Source organism: Rhinatrema bivittatum, chromosome 18 (assembly GCF_901001135.1).
Source record: "Rhinatrema bivittatum chromosome 18, aRhiBiv1.1, whole genome shotgun sequence".
Classification (NCBI taxonomy): Eukaryota; Metazoa; Chordata; class Amphibia; order Gymnophiona; family Rhinatrematidae; genus Rhinatrema; species Rhinatrema bivittatum.
In genome coordinates this window covers 58,870,286-58,888,773 of record NC_042632.1, presented here as the reverse complement: position 1 = coordinate 58,888,773, position 18,488 = coordinate 58,870,286, and the positions used below count along the sequence as shown (strand labels likewise).

General features: G+C 49.1%; 1 protein-coding gene across 1 annotated transcript in view; it reads right to left on the bottom strand.

Annotated features, from left to right (window-relative positions):
* Positions 1–18,488, bottom strand: part of DDX41 (DEAD-box helicase 41) — a 41,329-nt gene that overhangs the window by 18,915 nt on the left and 3,926 nt on the right. Inside the window, exons 4-10 of the mRNA XM_029583976.1 lie at positions 10,511–10,585; positions 5,645–5,705; positions 3,780–3,916; positions 3,348–3,420; positions 2,039–2,192; positions 1,813–1,949; positions 1,260–1,422 (exon numbers count right to left, since the gene is read on the bottom strand). Coding sequence (XP_029439836.1) covers positions 1,260–1,422; positions 1,813–1,949; positions 2,039–2,192; positions 3,348–3,420; positions 3,780–3,916; positions 5,645–5,705; positions 10,511–10,585 — 800 coding nt within the window. The remainder of the gene's footprint in view (positions 1–1,259; positions 1,423–1,812; positions 1,950–2,038; positions 2,193–3,347; positions 3,421–3,779; positions 3,917–5,644; positions 5,706–10,510; positions 10,586–18,488) is intronic.

Here is an 18,488-nt window from a genome sequence, read left to right as displayed (position 1 = left end):
GGGGCCGGACCTCACGGCCCTTCAGCGTGTTGTAAGGTGGATGGCATAAAACGGTAGCAGAGCCAGATCAGCCATAGAGAGACTGCTCCCTCCCCAGCCATTCCTGAATAGTCGGGAGGCCCAATAATAGCCCAAAAGATTTGGCAATGCCACGCCTCTCCACAAAGTGCTCATTGTCACCCAGGGGGATAAAACAGGATATTGTATTTACTTAAAAACCTTTCCATACCGTTGTTTAGTAATGCACCATCACAACGGTTTACATTTAGGCAGGAATAGGTTCGGTTTCTAGGTTATCCATGGTGTGCCAATATTTACGGTTACATAGATGAATAATATACTCTAAATGAGTTACCATTTATATGATTGTCAGGATAATCATGTGTGTGCATACTGTTTCCATTTAATATTTAATTATGAGTAAAATAAAATAATTCTCCTTTTTATATACAGCTGACTTTCAGCTGGAAGTATTTGTTGTTGTTGTTCAACGCTCTCACTGTGAAAGGCTTTTTTGAAAAGCCAAGGTTTTAGGCCTTTTTTGAAGAGTTTTAATTCTTTCATTAGTCTCAGCTGAAGGGGTAACGAGTTCCACAATAACGGTCCTGCCAAAGATCGAGCTCTCTCTCTCTCACGTGGGTCAACTTTGCTGTTCTGACTGAGGGTATGGTTGGCAGAGCTTTACTGGCCGACCTGTGCCCGTTCAAAGCGGAAAAGCTCTTCATAGTAAGATGAAACTCCCAGCTGCTCCCTGATGAAGCAGAATAGAAATAGAGGGCAACAGGAAGTCCGTTCACTTTCCCCTGAAAACCTGGCAAAACCGGAGATTCTGCAAAGAAGACGAGGAGAAATAGCGGGGGATCCCTCTCCAGCCCAGGATCCACCGCGGCACTCAGCCCACTGGAGGACCCCTCCCTCCTCTCAGCATGGAGGCAGCTGCACGCCTAGGGAGCACCGCGTCCGGCACATCCCATGGACCTCCTCCACCTGAAGCACAACTGAGGGTGTCGGTGCAATCCTGGGTCCCTCCTGGAAGCTTTCCTCCTAGGACTCTGCTCAACCATGGGGCAAAACAAGCTGAAAGGCCCATTGCCCCTGGACCAGTAGCAAACAGAAAATGCTGTCCAAGCATCTACTGGAGCAGAGAAGACGTGCAGGAGCCTACACCGCCCTGCTGCCTGAGGAACATAAACCCAAAGACAAAAGTAAATGCCCCAGACCTAAGCAGGTGGAGCTGTGTCCACAGCTCTTCTTCCTACCTTGAAGTAAGAGAAGATGGTGCGAATGTCCTCCTCAAAGCCCATGTCAATCATGCGGTCAGCCTCATCCAATGCCAGGTAACGGCAAATGTCCAGGCTCACCATCTTCTTCTGCAGCAAGTCCATGAGCCGGCCTGGCGTTGCCACCATCATATGCACCCCGCTGGGGACAGGGGGGAGAAATGGGCTCAGTGCAGTCAGGCAAGCAAGATAGCACACTGCCGTTTACCTTCACATTAATAGGAGAGACAGAGAGAGAGACACAGAGAGAGAGACAGACAGAGAGAGAGAGAGAGACAGAGACAGACAGAGAGAGAGACAGAGAGAGAAACACAGAGAGAGAGACAGACACAGAGAGAGAGACAGACACAGAGAGAGAGACACAGAGAGCGAGAGAGACACAGACAAGATTCATGATGTGAGGCTTGTGTGGAACTCATGCAGCACACAAGGTTCCCAGCAACAGCACTGAGTGCTCACTGTGAGCTGCTCTTTATAAAGAAGGGACCGGAATGGGATAAAAAGAAAAGTGGAGACTGCAGAAATAGCTTACTGCTTAATGGTTTCCATTTGCTCTCTGACAGACATGCCACCGATACAGAGAGCACAGCGCAGTTGGGGCAGGCCATCCTCCTGTAGGAGTCTGCAGTAATATTCCATGATCCCATGAGTCTGCCGGGCAAGTTCCCGCTGCAGGCAGGAAAACAGTCATTGAAAGGAGCAGCTAAAGCTCTACGCCTGTTTTCTAAGTGTATGCAGTCTCCTCTCCCAGCACTCACCGAGGGGCAGATGATCAGGCCATAGGGCCCTTCCCTCTTGGAAAAGGGTAACCTCTTTTCCTGCTCCAGACAGAACATGATGACTGGCAGCGTAAACACCAGAGTCTTCCCAGAACCCGTGAAAGCAATGCCGATCATGTCCCTACCAGACAAGCTGCAAAAGAGAGCAGAGCAGAGGTGCTGAAGGACACAGTGCTGGGGTGCAGCGCTGGGGCAAGAGCAGAGCAGAGGTGCTGATGGGACACAGTGCTGGGGTGCAGCGCTGGGGCAAGAGCAGAGCAGAGGTGCTGAAGGACACAGTGCTGGGGTGCAGCGCTGGGGCAAGAGCAGAGCAGAGGTGCTGATGGGACACAGTGCTGGGGTGCAGCGCTGGGGCAAGAGCAGAGCAGAGGTGCTGATGGGACACAGTGCTGGGGTGCAGCGCTGGGGCAAGAGCAGAGCAGAGGTGCTGATGGGACACAGTGCTGGGGTGCAGCGCTGGGGCAAGAGCAGAGCAGAGGTGCTGATGGGACACAGTGCTGGGGTGCAGCGCTGGGGCAAGAGCAGAGCAGAGGTGCTGATGGGACACAGTGCTGGGGTGCAGCGCGGGGGCAAGAGCAGAGCAGAGGTGCTGAAGGACACAGTGCTGGGGTGCAGCGCTGGGGCAAGAGCAGAGCAGAGGTGCTGATGGGACACAGTGCTGGGGTGCAGCGCTGGGGCAAGAGCAGAGCAGAGGTGCTGATGGGACACAGTGCTGGGGTGCAGCGCTGGGGCAAGAGCAGAGCAGAGGTGCTGAAGGACACAGTGCTGGGGTGCAGCGCTGGGGCAAGAGCAGAGCAGAGGTGCTGAAGAACACAGTGCTGGGGTGCAGCGCTGGGGCAAGAGCAGAGCAGAGGTGCTGAAGGACACAGTGCTGGGGTGCAGCGCTGGGGCAAGAGCAGAGCAGAGGTGCTGATGGGACACAGTGCTGGGGTGCAGCGCTGGGGCAAGAGCAGAGCAGAGGTGCTGAAGGACACAGTGCTGGGGTGCAGCGCTGGGGCAAGAGCAGAGCAGAGGTGCTGAAGGACACAGTGCTGGGGTGCAGCGCTGGGGCAAGAGCAGAGCAGAGGTGCTGAAGGACACAGTGCTGGGGTGCAGCGCTGGGGCAAGAGCAGAGCAGAGGTGCTGAAGGACACAGTGCTGGGGTGCAGCGCTGGGGCAAGAGCAGAGCAGAGGTGCTGAAGGACACAGTGCTGGGGTGCAGCGCTGGGGCAAGAGCAGAGCAGAGGTGCTGAAGGACACAGTGCTGGGGTGCAGCGCTGGGGCAAGAGCAGGCGTCTACACAACTCACATAACTGGAATCCCCTGGATCTGGATCGGCGTCGGCTGCAGGATGCCTTTCTTCTTCAGTCCACGCAGAATAGCTGTGACCAGAGCAGCAAGAAATAGCATGAAGCTATGGCACAGGCTCCTCTTTTTGTCATCCTCCCTTTCACGATATTGCTTCAGTCAGAAATCAAGGAATATCAACTTACATGCTGACACGTGCACCTCCATCCCAAGGGCAAAGGCGATTTATTTACCAGCTCAAATTTGCAGAATACCTCACCAGAAAAGAAACTGCCCGAGGCAACTTACATTCATACATATAAGTAAGCCCAAAAATGATGCCCATAAATAAACGGGTAGCCACAGGAAGCCAAGGCACATGGCTTCCCAGTCATAAGGAGCAGGAGGCTACGCCCATTACTCCATGCAAAGTCCAACACCAGCTAGCACCTACCCGCAGGGAATTTCATCTCCTTAAAGCCTTTGATCGGGGCAGGAATCCCTTCTCCTTCTACTAAGATGTGATATTTTCTTCGGACCCGATCATGTCGAGCCTCAGACATGTGCAGAATGTGTCGTGGTGGCCTCCAGCTACATCAACCCAACAAAATTAAACAGAAGCCTTGAGTTAGGGAGCAAATGTTCTCTCTCTCTGATCTTTTATTTCAAGAGAGAAAAATCAGAGCTGATCTTAGAATCCTGTGCTGACAGATCACAATAAATAAAAGGAAAATTGGCTCTTGCCTGCTATTTTTCGTTCCTGTAGTACCACAGATCAGTCCAGACTCCTGGGTTTTGCCTCCCTTCCAGCAGATGGAGACAGAGAAAGTGTTGCTGGACGCTGGCATATAACCTGGTGTGTGCCACCTGCAGTCCCTCAGTACTGACCTGTACCCAAGCCGATACAACACTGAACCTAAACGCATCCCCACATAACTCGTCCCCTTGAAGACAAAATGGCCACCGTACCCGGATGCATAGGGAAGTAGTCGGCTGCTGCATCGGCCTCACCCGCGGACCCCACGGTGTTCCCGAACTGCCCTCTCCCCTGGAGAGGCAGCAGGAACAAAGGCTGGTCGGAGCTCGCTGCGTGCGCGTCTCCCCGCACCGTGAACCGCAGCTGCCGCGTGACGTCGTTCCCACCACGCGCCTACACTGCTGCTGAGAGGACGCTGAGCAGAAGCCAAAAACAAACTCCCTTGCCGGGCTGCCTGCACCTCACCCCGCCACGTGAATGGAACGCCGCAACGGGAAAGACAAAATCAAACTAATAACTTTTTTTTTTTTTTTTTTTTAATCTCAACTTTAAAGATAACAAAGAACATTTCCCTGAAAAGCTCAGCAACAGGCTCCGGACATCTTCCTGAGGGTGGGGAAGGAATCGGCACCCCCAGTTGTCCACCCCCCCCGAAACACTGAAAGGGACCGAGCCAGAAAGGGTTCCCAACCCCCTGCTCGCTCACCTCAAGACCAGAAGGGATGGCCCCATCAAGACCTGCCAACCTTCTTGGGAGGTTCTTATCAAACTTTGACTAACTGCCACCATCTGCTGGAGACAGAGAAATACTGAGGGACTGCAGGTGGCACTGGGGTTTATGAAGCAGTGTCAGTGAGACTGCCACCATCTGCTGGAGACAGAGAAATACTGAGGCACTGCAGGTGGCACTGGGGTTTATGAAGCAGTGTCAGTGAGACTGCCACCATCTGCTGGAGACAGAGAAATACTGAGGCACTGCAGGTGGCACTGGGGTTTATGAAGCAGTGTCAGTGAGACTGCCACCATCTGCTGGAGACAGAGAAATACTGAGGCACTGCAGGTGGCACTGGGGTTTATGAAGCAGTGTCAGTGAGACTGCCACCATCTGCTGGAGACAGAGAAATACTGAGGCACTACAGGTGGCACTGGGGTTTATGAAGCAGTGTCAGTGAGACTGCCACCATCTGCTGGAGACAGAGAAATACTGAGGCACTGCAGGTGGCACAGCAGGTTATATGCCAGAGTCAGCAAACTTTCTCTGTCTCCGTCTGCTGGAAGGGAGGCAAAATCCAGGAGTCTGGACTGAACTGGGTACCTACAGGGAACAGGAAAATAATTCATTCCAGAATATATCACCTCCCAAAACACAAACCAAACAATCCAGGAGTGCCCCATCCCCCAACACAAAATAATCCATGCTCAAGTACAGGTCACCTCCACACCCCCAGTACGTCCTGCCCTGCCAGCCCACAGCAAGGCGTCACCAAACCCCCAATAACCTTTCCATAATATTCACTGCACTTAAGAACATGATGACTAAAAATCATAAAAGCAAACTATACCTGGTCTTAATAGGGTCGTCATAAGTAATGCCTTTGGCCATCTCCTTCACAGACATTAAAGCTGAAGAGGAAGCAAAACACACCTGTTAAATAGATCAGTGGCACTCATTGCTTTAAAAATCATTTTGAAAAAGTCTTTCCTTTCAAAAAATGGGCCAAGGATACAAAAACTGTGGGAGAAGCTGTGCTGGAATACGTTCTTTTGCCACTTTAATTTCATGGCAAGATATTAATAAAAATGAACAGTACGCTGAATGAAGACAACGCTCTACTCAGGAAAGTCCATGAATTTAACACAGAAACATGACGGCAGAGATAAGACTTTAAGGCTTATCTGGCATGCCTACCTGCCCAACTAATGGAGAAATTACTTACCTGATAATTTCGTTTTCCTTAGTGTAGACAGATAGACTCAGGATCAATGGGTTATGCTCCCCTGCCAGCAGATGCAGACGGAGTCAGGTTTCAAAGCTGAAGTCACCCTAGATGCTCCCCAGCAGCGACCTCAGCCATTCAGTATTCTCTTCAAAAAGGCACCTTGGACATACTAATGAAGAACGATTAGAATTTGGATCCAACTTGATTAAAAACTGGAGACCGCAACTGCACTCAACCAAAGTTAAGCGCTGAATCCCAACTATATTATAAATGCTCAGATCTAGGGATAGGGCGACGGCTTCCCCATAACCTCTCAGAATCGAGATTCACCTCATGTGCTATTCCTTGGCATGGGCGGGATGCTGAGTCCATCTGTCTACACTAAGGAAAATGAAATTATCAGCTAAGTAATTTCTCCATTTCCTAGCGTGGAGCCAGATGGCTCAGGACCAATGGGATGTACAACAGTTACTCTCAAACATGGCGGGAGGCTGCCCGCGGTTCGGTTAGCACCGCCCTTGCAAAGGCTGCGTGCTCTCGGGGCTGAATGTCCAGGCAATAAAACCTAGAGAAGGTGTATAAGGAGGAGCACGTCACTGCTCGGCAGATGTTTAGCTTCCGCCCAGGACACTGCTTGAGCCCTAGTGGAATGAGCTTTAACCTGAAAGAGCAATGGCTTCCCTGCCTCCACATAAGCTCCCATGATCACTTCCTTGATCCAGCGAGGTAGCTCGTGACGCTGCTTCGTCTTGTTTCCTTCCACCGAGAAGAACAAGCAAGCGGTCCGCCTTATGCACCGGTTCCGAGATTTCCAGATACCGGACTAAAAGCCTACTGACGTTCAAATGGCAGAGGAGGCGGCAGTCTTCCGTGTCCTTGTGTCTATCTAGGGATGGTAAGGAAATGGACTGAGTCAAGTGAAACTCTGAGACTACCTTTGGCAAGAAGGAAGGAACGGTGCAAAGCTGCAACGTTCCTGGAGTCAACTGGAGGAACGGCTCTCGACATGACAACGCCTGTAGTTCAGAGATGCGCCGAGCATATCGCCACCAAGAATACAGTCTTCAGCGTTAAGAGGCTTAGGTACAGACTGTGCAGCGGCCAAAAGTAAGGCCCTGAAAAAGTCCATAGGGGGACCAGCCACCGAAAGAGTGGTCAGAGGGGTTTAACCCCCTTTAGGAAACGCCTCTGAAACAGGAGAGAACGCTACCTGGAACTTCAAGGAGTCGAGGGAGAACCCTTTGTTCAGGCTGTCCTGTAAAAATACCAGAACCATGGGGATTTTGGTCGTTTGAGGGGTTACCCTGCGTTCTTTGCACCAGATCCGCATATACGCCAAGGACGTCGAGAACTTCTGCGCACGCAGCAAGGTGGCAATTACTGCTGCTGAATATCCACGTTTCCTCAGGCGAGCCCTCTCAATGACCAGAACTGTGCTCAGTATTCCCAGTGAGGTCTCACCAGGGACCTGTACAGGGGCAGTGTCACCTCCCTTTCACTGCTGACCAGTCCTCTCCCTATTTATTTATTTAAAAACTTTTCTATACCGTCGTTTAGTGGTGTACCATCACAACGGTTTACAGACAGGCACATAAATAAGTCTGGTTAGGATTATAAATTACATGATTCAAATAATATACGCTATCTGCATCGTGGATTGGAAACGCCATTTATATGACTAATAGAATATCCATATATGAGATATACTGTGCTCTCCTATATTAATCTTTAGGTATGAGAAAATATAATAAAGGAGGGATAACTGCTATTTATAAACTTTTAACCGTGTGCCGGAGGTCTCTTTCTTGTCCGCTAGTATTCCTTACCCCCACTCTCACTGGGAAAAGCTTTTTTGAAGAGCCAGGTTTTTAAACTTTTTTTGAAGAGTTTTAAATCTTTCATTAATCTTATTTCGCGTGGGCTGAATACCCACCATTACATTTCTATCCATCTCCTCCATCGATGTCCGCGCCACCCGTATAGCAAAGCTGATTGGTTGGGTCTGTAAAATCTGTGAGCCTATTTTTAGATGTCTTGCTATATTTGTGATTTTTCACTTGTCCTTATTGTATTAACTGCTTCTCTCCTGACACAGTCTGTATCGGGGGATCATCAGTCTTTGATACCGTGATGAGCATTGAAAAATGTTCTTTAAGAACCTTGGAGTTTTTGGATAAGAGGTTTCGTATCACAGCTCCTTGGTGATTGATGGTGCGGTTACCCACCTTCTGTTCTGTGTGCTCTGAACATACACCGCTCTCAACACAATGGTCCATTTCCTCTTTCCAGATTAACCCACACTGCGTCTCCCAGGTGATTAAAATCTTTCCAATTTTAGAAAAAAACATACTAAGTGGAGTGGAGTCGCAGCCTAGGGGTTAGAACAGCGACCTGTGATCCAGGGAAGGCAGGGTTCAGATCCTACTGCTGCTCCTCGTCACCTGGGGCAAGTTACTTCCCCTTCTGCTGCCTCAGCTACTGTCAGGCCGATGCAGAAGTGTGGGTTCAATCAAACGCACCTTTCTGGCTCCACTTCAATGCACATTTTCTGATGCAGGAAGGACTTTTGCATGCAGAAAACTTGTGTCCCTAATCGGAGTATTGCTTGGTGCCCTCGCAAGGAAATCCCATGTGAATGAGGGCATTAAGCAGAGACTACATCGGGCCAGGGCACCAGCTCAGAGCTGGAGTTAAGTTTCCAGCACTACGGGAAAAAGAAAATGGTTAAAAAAGTAAGAGACAGTCAGAAACTCTCCGGGTAAGTTCTGGCAGCCAGCACGTAACCAGATTATCCGGGTAAGTGACAGTGACAACCAGTAGGAACCCAAATAAATACCGATTGCTCCGACTATCTGGCAGCAGGAGGCAGCTGTTAGATAGCTGGATATGTCAGTTCTTATCCGTTTATCTGGCAAGCTTCACAGCTGCTTAGCCAAATATGTAGGTTACCCAGCTAAGTAACAATGACCCGTGCCAGATAGCCGGATAGGTACGGGCATCTGATGGATTGTTAAATTAGTATTTATCTGGCTTAAGTAGTGGTGGCAGCTGCTGCCACTTGCTCCTTAGCCTGACAGGGATGTCTCCATCCTCTTCCCGAGTTAAAATGTGTGTTCGGAACATTTTAAAGTTTAGGTGCGGTTTTGTTTTTAATTCCTGATGCAATAGCATAGCACTAGCTTCTTGCATCAGGAGTTAACAAAAATTAATCTGGGTGTTAAAAATGTGTGCTGAAAACCACAGTTTCTTAATGCCTAGATTACTGCATTGGCCTGTTAGATTATCAGCTCTCTACTACGGTATCTGAATGTAATCCATTTTCAAGTGCTTGAAAGGCAGAATATAAAAAAATAAATTATGGTAGAGTTTAGATCAAATTTGCCTATCCAGCGTGAACTCAACTTGACCCAAAACTACAGCTTGTTGGGTTGTTAAATATTTTGCTATGAAAACTATAGCACCGCCTATGGTTTGAGAAGGATTACCAAGATGCTACACCGAAATACATAAGAAATCCAGGGTTTGAAATGGGCAACAATGCACCGGAAGAGGGTTCAGGTATCGAGCAACAGGCAGCAGTAGCAGAAAGAGCAACGCGTATCCGCTCTATATAACATGGAGAGAACGAGGAGCTGGAGGAGCTACTGGCCTGGCGCAAGACGCCATCAGCACTGGCCCAACTTCAACATTAGCTCTATGTCAGTGCTATTGACTTCTGTTTCGAGACCCACAAATGGGTTTTCAGGATATCCCCAACAAATATGCATGAGATTGATTTGTACTTATTTGGAGCAGTGTACATGCAAATCACTCATGCACGTTCATAAGGGCTATCTTGAAAACCTGACTCAACTGCAATCCTTGGACACGGCGTGAGGTGGAGGATCAGGAGGTATCGGTCTTGCTTGGAAGATGGTGGCAGCGATGCATGGTCTAGAGCAGATGATGGTGGTCTGGACCAGTGTGAGACCCAGAGAGGTAAGCATGGGTCCCCAGAAAGAGAGAACGAGTTAATCAGCTTCGGGAGGAAGGGGAAAAAGTCAGGGCCCTGCACAGAGTACGGAGGAAGTAAGAGTGCAGAGGGAAAGAGGAGATCTAGAAAAAGAAATGGGGTCTTAGCATTTTCTAGTGCTAGAAATGTTTCACCTTCTCATCTAAGGATTTTCTGCGTTACCTGGAGAGGAGAGACGGGGGAGCGGAGTAATACGTTGCAGGAAACCTTTCCCATAGCTGTTTTCCATTTCCAGCACGGACGTATTTTAAACGTCCCTACGTACACTTCACAGAATGCAATACATTTCAATCACTGTTAAGCATTTCCTTGTGAAGAACCTTGAGAATAAATTATGTGACAAAAATAAAGGGAGTAGTGCTGAGATCTTGTTAAAGGAAAGAAGTCATGCGGAGGTCAGGGGTTAAGTAACTATTTTAAATAAAACAGGGCAGGCTCAGAAGATGAGCTCCCCATGCCTGCAGAACGCGACTGACCTCTTCCTTCTGCCACGCTCTCCAGGATCTTCTCCTCTTCCTTTAGCTGCTTCTCTTTGGCAGACTCCTTCCGAGCTGTAGAGAAAAGAAAGATGTTGTAGACAGATTTCCCTGGCACAAGCAAATTCTGTGGAAAGAAGGCCACTGGGTGTCTCACACCAAAATGTAAGTGCAAACCGCCGCCCCCAAACCTCAAGGCAGAGAAGGTAAAAGGACTGGCCCTTGTTTCAGCCATGAATCAGACAGCTGAACCTAAAAGCAAAGACTTTTAAATAAAGGGACTTCAGAAGGAAAAACACTTCTTCACACATTACCAAACAATGTTTTGTAAAGGAAAATTGGTTCTTACCTGCTAATTTTCGTCCCTGGAATACCACAGATCATCCAGACAAGTGCGTTCTGCATCCCTACCAGTAGATGGAGACAGTGCTACATAACCGATACTGCCACCTGCAGTCCCTCAGTATTGACCTGTACCCAAGCCAAAAGTTCCTCTAAAAAAAGCTTGGGCATAAGTTGAAAAACTTCCAACCAACCTGATGTATGAACAAGTGAGAAGTACATACAATATTATTCTGCAGCACACAACTTAAGTCTGCATTATCAGAAGTGTCCAGAATCAGGACAGGTCTTATGAAAAGCATTATAATGGGCCAGGACTCTGGACTGATCTCTGGGATTCCAGGAACGAAAATTAGCAGGTAAGAACCAAGTTTTCCTTTCCTGTTCATACCCCAGATCAGTCCAGACAAGTGGGATGTACCCAAGCCACTCTAACCTGGGTGGGATCCCAAAAGACCTGCATGCAACACCCTCTCACCAAAGGAGCCCTCCTCTGGGGCCCCAACATCCAAACGGTAATGCCTGGTAAAAGTGGGCAAAGAGGCCCAAGATGCTGCCCGACAAATCTCCTGTGGCGACAACGACACTCTGCCCAAGAGGCTGCCTGTGCCCTAGCAGAATGCACACGCAATCCCTCAAGGGTCAACCGAACTTTACTAATATAGGCCAAAACTAATGCCTCCTTCAACAAATAAGTCATGTCGCTTTACAACACTTCTTTGCTCCACTGTATAACACAAAAAGATGTTCCCAGCAGCGAAATCCATCGGTCAACTTGAGGTATCTGAGAAGAACCAGACGCACATCCAAAAGATGAAGCTCCCTAACAAGGGGAGAATAAGAAAATTATTTCCTACCTGCTAATTTTCATTCCTGTAGTACCACGGATCAGTCCAGACAGTGGGTTGTGTCTCCCTTCCAGCAGATGGAGTCAGAGCAAAACTTGAAGGGTGGCCTCTTATAAGGTGGTGCGCCCTCTGCTTCCCTTCAGTATTAAGAATATCAAAGCAAGAAGCAAAACTATTCTGGATGGATCAAGGAAACTTGAATTATGTACTAGACGTGCCAACAGCGATAAGCAACAATTGCACAAAAAAAAAAAACCAACAAATTTTAAGAAAAAAAAAAAAACTTGCAAAAGGAACCAGGAGGTAACCACCAAACATTCTATGAAGTTAAGCATTCGAGCTGAATACTATACCAATCCCATACAATCTTACGGAGGGCGTCTGGACGGATCCAGGATACTACAGGAACGAAAATTAGCAGGTAAGGAATAATTTTCTTTTCCCTGTACGTATCCGGATCAGTCCAGACAGTGGGATGTACCCAAGCTTCCCTACATAGGGTGGGCCCCGGATAGCCCGGCTCGAATGACCTGGGCGCCAAAGGAGCCAAATTCCGCTGATTGTACATTCAAGTGATAGTGTCTTGCAAAAGTGTGGAGCGACTTCCAAGTAACCGCTTTGCATATCTCCTGCGGCGAGACTGCCCGACTCTCAGCCCAGGAAGCTGCTTCAGCACATAGCGAGTGAGCTTTAATTCCGTCTGGAGGACTCCGACCGACACCAACATACGCGGAAGAAATTGCGTCCTTCAACCAGCGAGCAATAGTGGTTTTTGAAGCCTTGTTCCCTTTACCACCGCCATGACTGAGCGTAAGGTTTCCATCCGGAAGTGTGGAATCTTTAGGGTCTTGTTGACAGACTTGAGATTGGCTGGAAAGAACCTTCCTTTTAGGGGACTACAAAGTAGATGGAATAATGGCCTAGTCCTTGTTCCGCCGGAGGCACAGGTAGTATCGCCCCTAAGGCCAAGAGCCGATTGAGCGTTTGTCGCACTATAGCCTGCTTCTTCACCGTTCCGCAGGGGGAGAAGAGGAACCTGTCTCTTAGGGGCCGAGCAAATTCTAAAGCGTAACCGTGCTTTAGAATATCTAGAACCCATTGGTCAGAGGTGATTTGGACCCACTCCTCGTAGAAGAGGAAAAGACGTCCTCCTATCCGTGGAGCGGGTCGGTAAGCCTTCATTGGGAAGTCTTGGAGGGTGCCCCCTGAGAGGGGCTATCCCGAGTTGTTCTCCGGCCCCGAAAGGAATGAGACCAGGACTGCGATCGTGAAGATGGTGGTCTCTGCGCTGCAGGTCTTGACTGTCGAAAACGGCGCTGTCCCCGGAAACGACTCCTAGAAGAGCTGAATGTTCTAAAACTGCGCAGGCGGTCCTCCGGTAGCTTATGGACTTTATTCTCTCAGAGTGATTTGATGAGCTGTCCCATGTCTTAACCGAACAGTAATTTGCCCTTGAAGGCGAGAGATCCCAAGAGGAGTCTGCCGACCAGTTGCGAAGCCAAAGCAGGCATCTAGCTGAAACTACTGAAACCATGGATCTGGCTAGGACCCGGAGTAGATCATATAGAGCATCAGCTCCATAAGCAATCATAGCTTCCAGGCGTTCAGCCTGCTGCGCCTCCTCAGGTGGTAGTTCCTGGGCGCCGAGCAGTTGTTGCACCCACTTCTCGTGAATGAGCTGCATCGCCGACTCTGGAACAGTTCCCATTCGCCCGGATCTAGAAGAATGCGACTTAGAAAATCCGCCTGGACATTCTCGTTGCCGCAATATGAGAGGCCGCTATCTGGGTCAAGTGTGCCTCCACCCAGATCATTAACTCCTGAGCCTCTTGAGCTACCATCCGGCTCTTGGAACCACCTTGTCGATGGATATAAGCCATGGTCATTGCATTGTCAGACAGAATTCTGACTGAACAACATTGGAACAATCGGTAGAAAGGCCAGCAACGCTAATCGCACTGCCCTGGTATCCCCCCAGGAGCGCTCTTCTGGCAACCACACACCCTGAGCTGACTGAAGCTGGCAAACTGCCCCCCAACTGGACAGACTGGCATTGGTAACAACGATCCAATCTGGTAGCTCTAGAGCGACCCCCACGAAGAAAGTGAGACATTTGGAGCCACCAAGAGAGGATCTCCCTCGTAGGAACATCCAGCGATACAGATTGAGGAAAAAGCTCCGACAGCAGATTCCATTGTGCCAACAGAGCTTCTGTAATGGTCTCATATGCGCAAAAGCCCAGGCAACCAACTCGAGGGTGGAAGCCATGGATCCCAGAACCTGCAAAAAATCCCAAGCTCTTGGGCACCCGCACGCCAATAGACGGTGGATCTGTGACTGCAATTTGTTCGCTCTCTCGTCTGTCAAGAACACCTTGCCCACGCTCGTGTCGAACCGGGCTCCCAGATACTCGAGACACTCGGTCGGATTGAGATGGCTCTTGGCGAAATTCACCACCCAGCCCAGCGACTAAAGGAGTTGAATGACCTTCCTGACCGCTGAGTGACAACTAGCCTCCAACTCTGCCCTGATGAGCCAATCATCGAGATAAGGAAATACCAGAACTCCCTCGCGCTGCAAGGCCGCCGCCACTACTACCATGATTTTGGTGAAGGTCCGAGGTGCCGTGGCTAGGCCAAAAGGAAGGGCCTGAAACTAGAAATGCCTTCCGTGAACCTCAGATAACGCTGGTGACCCCGACGAATGGGGATATGAAGATATGCCTCCTTTAGATCCAAGGAAGCTAGGAATTCCCAACTGCGAACTGCCACAATCACTGACCTTAGGGTTTCCATGCAAAATCCCGGGATTTTCAGCGATGCATTTACTCTTTTTAGATCCAGAATAGGCCGAAGTGTTCTCCTTTTTGGGAACCACGAAATAAATGGAGTACGGCCCGGTGCCCCGTTCCTCCGGGGGAACCTGCACCACGGCTCCTAAACCCTGCAACCTGTCCAAGGTCTCCCGAACTGCGTGTCGCTTTGTCAACGAACCGCAAGGGGAGACCAAAAAGAGGTCACAGACGGGATGAGCAAATTCTAAAGCGTAACCATCTCTTATGATCGAGAGGACCCACTGATCCTGAGTGAGACTGGCCCACTCCTCGAAGAAAAGTGCTAGACACCTCCCTAAGAAGGGACATGGTGAGCCAGCCTCGCCTCATAGGGAGGATTTTGCTCTCCGGAGCGAGCTCTAAAGGGCTTCCGAGCTCCCCGAAAAGTCTGCGCCCAGGATTGACCACGGCTCACAAACTGCCTCTGCAGGGCTGTTGCCCCCCTCACATATCAAGGTCTTCTGTCTTCACATAAATGGGCTCCAGACTGAAAGGTCTGTCTGGACTTAGGTCTATCCTCTGGCAACTTATGGACCTTGTTGTCACCTAACTGTTTTACCAACTGCTCGAGGTCCTCTCCAAACAAAAGATGGCCCTTAAACGGCAGGTAACTCAACTGAGATTTGGACGAAACATCCGCCGACCAGTGCCGCAACCACAATAATCTCCTGGCCGACACCGCAGAAGCCATAAGCCGTGAAGAGGCCCGCACTAAGTCATACAATGCGTCAGCTACGTACGCCACTGAAGCCTCCAAATACTCTGCAAGACCAGCTTGGTCCCCTTGCAGCTGTTGCACCCAACACAAGCATGCCCGCTGCATCAAGCTGGAGCAAACAGCCGCCCGAAGGTTCAAAGCAGAAACCTCAAAGATCCACGTGAGGTGAATCTCCAGCTTACGGTCTTGGACATCCTTTAAAGCTGCGGCCCCCGCCACTGGAATAGTCATCTTCTTGGTGACAGCTGATACTGCAGCGTCCACCTTCGGCCTAGCGAAGAGCTCTAACGTCTGCTCAGGTAAGGGATAGAGCTTTGACATAGCTAAGCCCACCCGTAATCCCACGTCCAGAGAACTCCACTCCTCGTCCACCATCCTCTGCACGGACCTATGGTAAGGAAAGGTCGAAGGAGGACAATGAGTCCCACACAGAACTGGGTCTGCCCCATCTAGGTCCGAATCAGACTGAAGGAGCTTCAAACCGAGCTCCGAGGACCAGTGGATTTAAGGGGGCCAATTCCTCCCTACGAAACAAAACGAAGAATCTTGGGATCGTCCCCGGACACTGGCATATCAGACACATCAGCCCCCAGATCTGTATCTGCAGCATCTGGGTCGTCTGTCCCACAATTAGGGGGCCAGGACCCCCTCCAAGGGGAGCCTTGTACCCTAAGGAGTCTGAAGGCCCCCCCGGAACCCTGGGAAGCCAATCAGGGATAGTTAGGGATAATCTTATCATGCAGTTGACATGACAACCTATGTAGATGATCATTTGGGCAGTCATGCAAGTCTCTAGAACCTTCTATCCTTTTCCTGTATTTGAATGTTATCTATAAAACAAGGGTCACTTCCTGTATCCAGGGAGATGCTGGTCAGTTTGTAAAACTAAGGGCACCCAGTACCCAGCATCTCCCGAGAACACTTATATTGACTAATAAAAATACATTATACTTTTTACTGAGTCTAAGTGTTCTTGTGTCCCTGGCCATAAGCATAGAGTAAGCTTTACAGGTGGCCCCAGAAAACACTGCGCCCCGGTGACCAAAGTACCTTGCAACCGAAAAGAGCCAGACCCAGCTGCCTGAACGGCTGGGGGGGGAGGGAGGGAGGGAGGGAGGAGGGGCCATTCCCCCAGCTGAAGGTCTGATCCTTCCTGCTGTGCCAAAAAAGCGTGGTGGAGCAGTAAAATAAATTCTGGGGAGAAACTGTGGGGAGCAAACCCCCATAAGCCCAGCACCCCCCAACAGAGGTAAATCCACAGGCAGCGTGTCATCCAGGCTCCCCTGCCCCCCTACAGGGCCCGAGTGCCCTGCGGAAAGCACTGCCAAGTCTGCCGGGGAACCTAAAATGGCCACCATTCCCGACAGCAGCCATATGGATGGCGGAAGGAGGCCCGATGTGCCGGCGTCTTGCGGCGGGGAAAGAGAAGACCCCTCACCACCTGAAAACACACCGAGCAGAGAGAGAGGCTGCTGAGGCGGGCAGGAACTGCGAACCATAGCACGCGGTTAACCATGGAGCCCAGCCAGACCATCCCCCGAAAAACGCCACCCATAGAGCCCGGGAGAGACTTAGCACCCCGCTGCAGCTACTTCCTGCTGAGAAACTTTACAAAGATAACAGGGCCTCTGCTCTCCTAAGGCCGATGGGAGCTGGGAGCAAGGAGAGAGAGCCCTAAAAACCAAAAGCAGCTGCTGATTTTAAATATTAGTGTTAATACTTTATAATAGGTTCGGGATTGTACTGGCAGCCAGTGCAGTGATCAAATTTCCATTTTCCTAATAAAAGTCTTGCTGCGGCGTTTTGTAGTAACTGTAATGGTTTTAATAGACCTGCACGAAGGCCTAGAAATAGGGAGTTGCAGTGGTCTATGTCTGAGAACATTTGAGTTTGTAGAAGATTGCGGAAGTCTTTGAAGGTTAGTAATGGTTTCAGCTGATGTAAAATGCACGGCTTGGCGTAGCCTGTAGTAATTAATGAATGTGCTTTTTCATTGTAAGGTTTTCATCTATCTGGATCCCTAAGTCTCATACTTGACCTGAGGGGGTAAACTGAAAATTAGTAAGGCCTAGAGGTGGAGGTTTATTTATAGAAGAATTTCTCCTTAACCAAATTATTTCAGTTTTTTAGTGTTCAAGGTTAGTTTAAGTTGAAACAGTTCTTACTGTACTGCACTCATGTACACTGAGAGTGTTGATGCTGTTTTTTCAAATGATTTGACATCAGCGTATAAGAAAAAGGTGATTCCCAAATCCACCAGTAATTTACACAGAAGGGAGCATATAAATATTGAACAGTGTTGCTGAGTGCGCTGAACTTTCAGGGACACCTGTATGAATATGAAAGGTATCAGATATGTGGTTGCCCAGTTTGACTTGGAATGACCTATTAGAGAGAAAGGAAGAGAACCATTTGAGAACATTCCCAATTCCAATTTTGCTCAGCTGATGGCATAGCAGGGAATAGTCCACAGTGTTGAAGGCAGCTGTTAAATCAATTAGCACAAGAAAATAAGATTCATTCTCATCAAACCCATGTAAGACATAAGAACATGCCATACTGGGTCAGACCAAGGGTCCATCAAGCCCAGCATCCTGTTTCCAACAGTGGCCAATCCAGGCCATAAGAACCTGGCAAGTACCCAAAAAACTAAGTCTATTCCATGTAACCACTGCTAATGGCAGTGGCTATTCTCTAACTGAACTTAATAGCAGGTAATGGACTTCTCCTCCAAGAACTTATCCAATCCTTTTTTAAACACAGCTATACTAACTGCACTAACCACATCCTCTGGCAACAAATTCCAGAGTTTAATTGTGCGTTGAGTGAAAAAGAACTTTCTCCGATTAGTTTTAAATGTGCCCCATGCTAACTTCATGGAGTGCCCCCTAGTCTTTCTATTATCCGAAAGAGTAAATAACCGAGTCACATCTACCCGTTCTAGACCTCTCATGACCTTAAAGACCTCTATCATATCCCCCCTCAGCCGTCTCTTCTCCAAGCTAAAAAGTCCTAACCTCTTTAGTCTTTCCTCATAGGGGAGCTGTTCCATTCCCCTTATCATTTTGGTTGCCTTTCTCTGTACCTTCTCCATCGCAATTATATCTTTTTTGAGATGCGGCGACCAGAATTGTACACAGTATTCAAGGTGCGGTCTCACCATGGAGCGATACAGAGGACAGAGTGCATTAAAGTGGTCATAAGTTTTTTTAAATACATAAATACATTTTCTTGTGC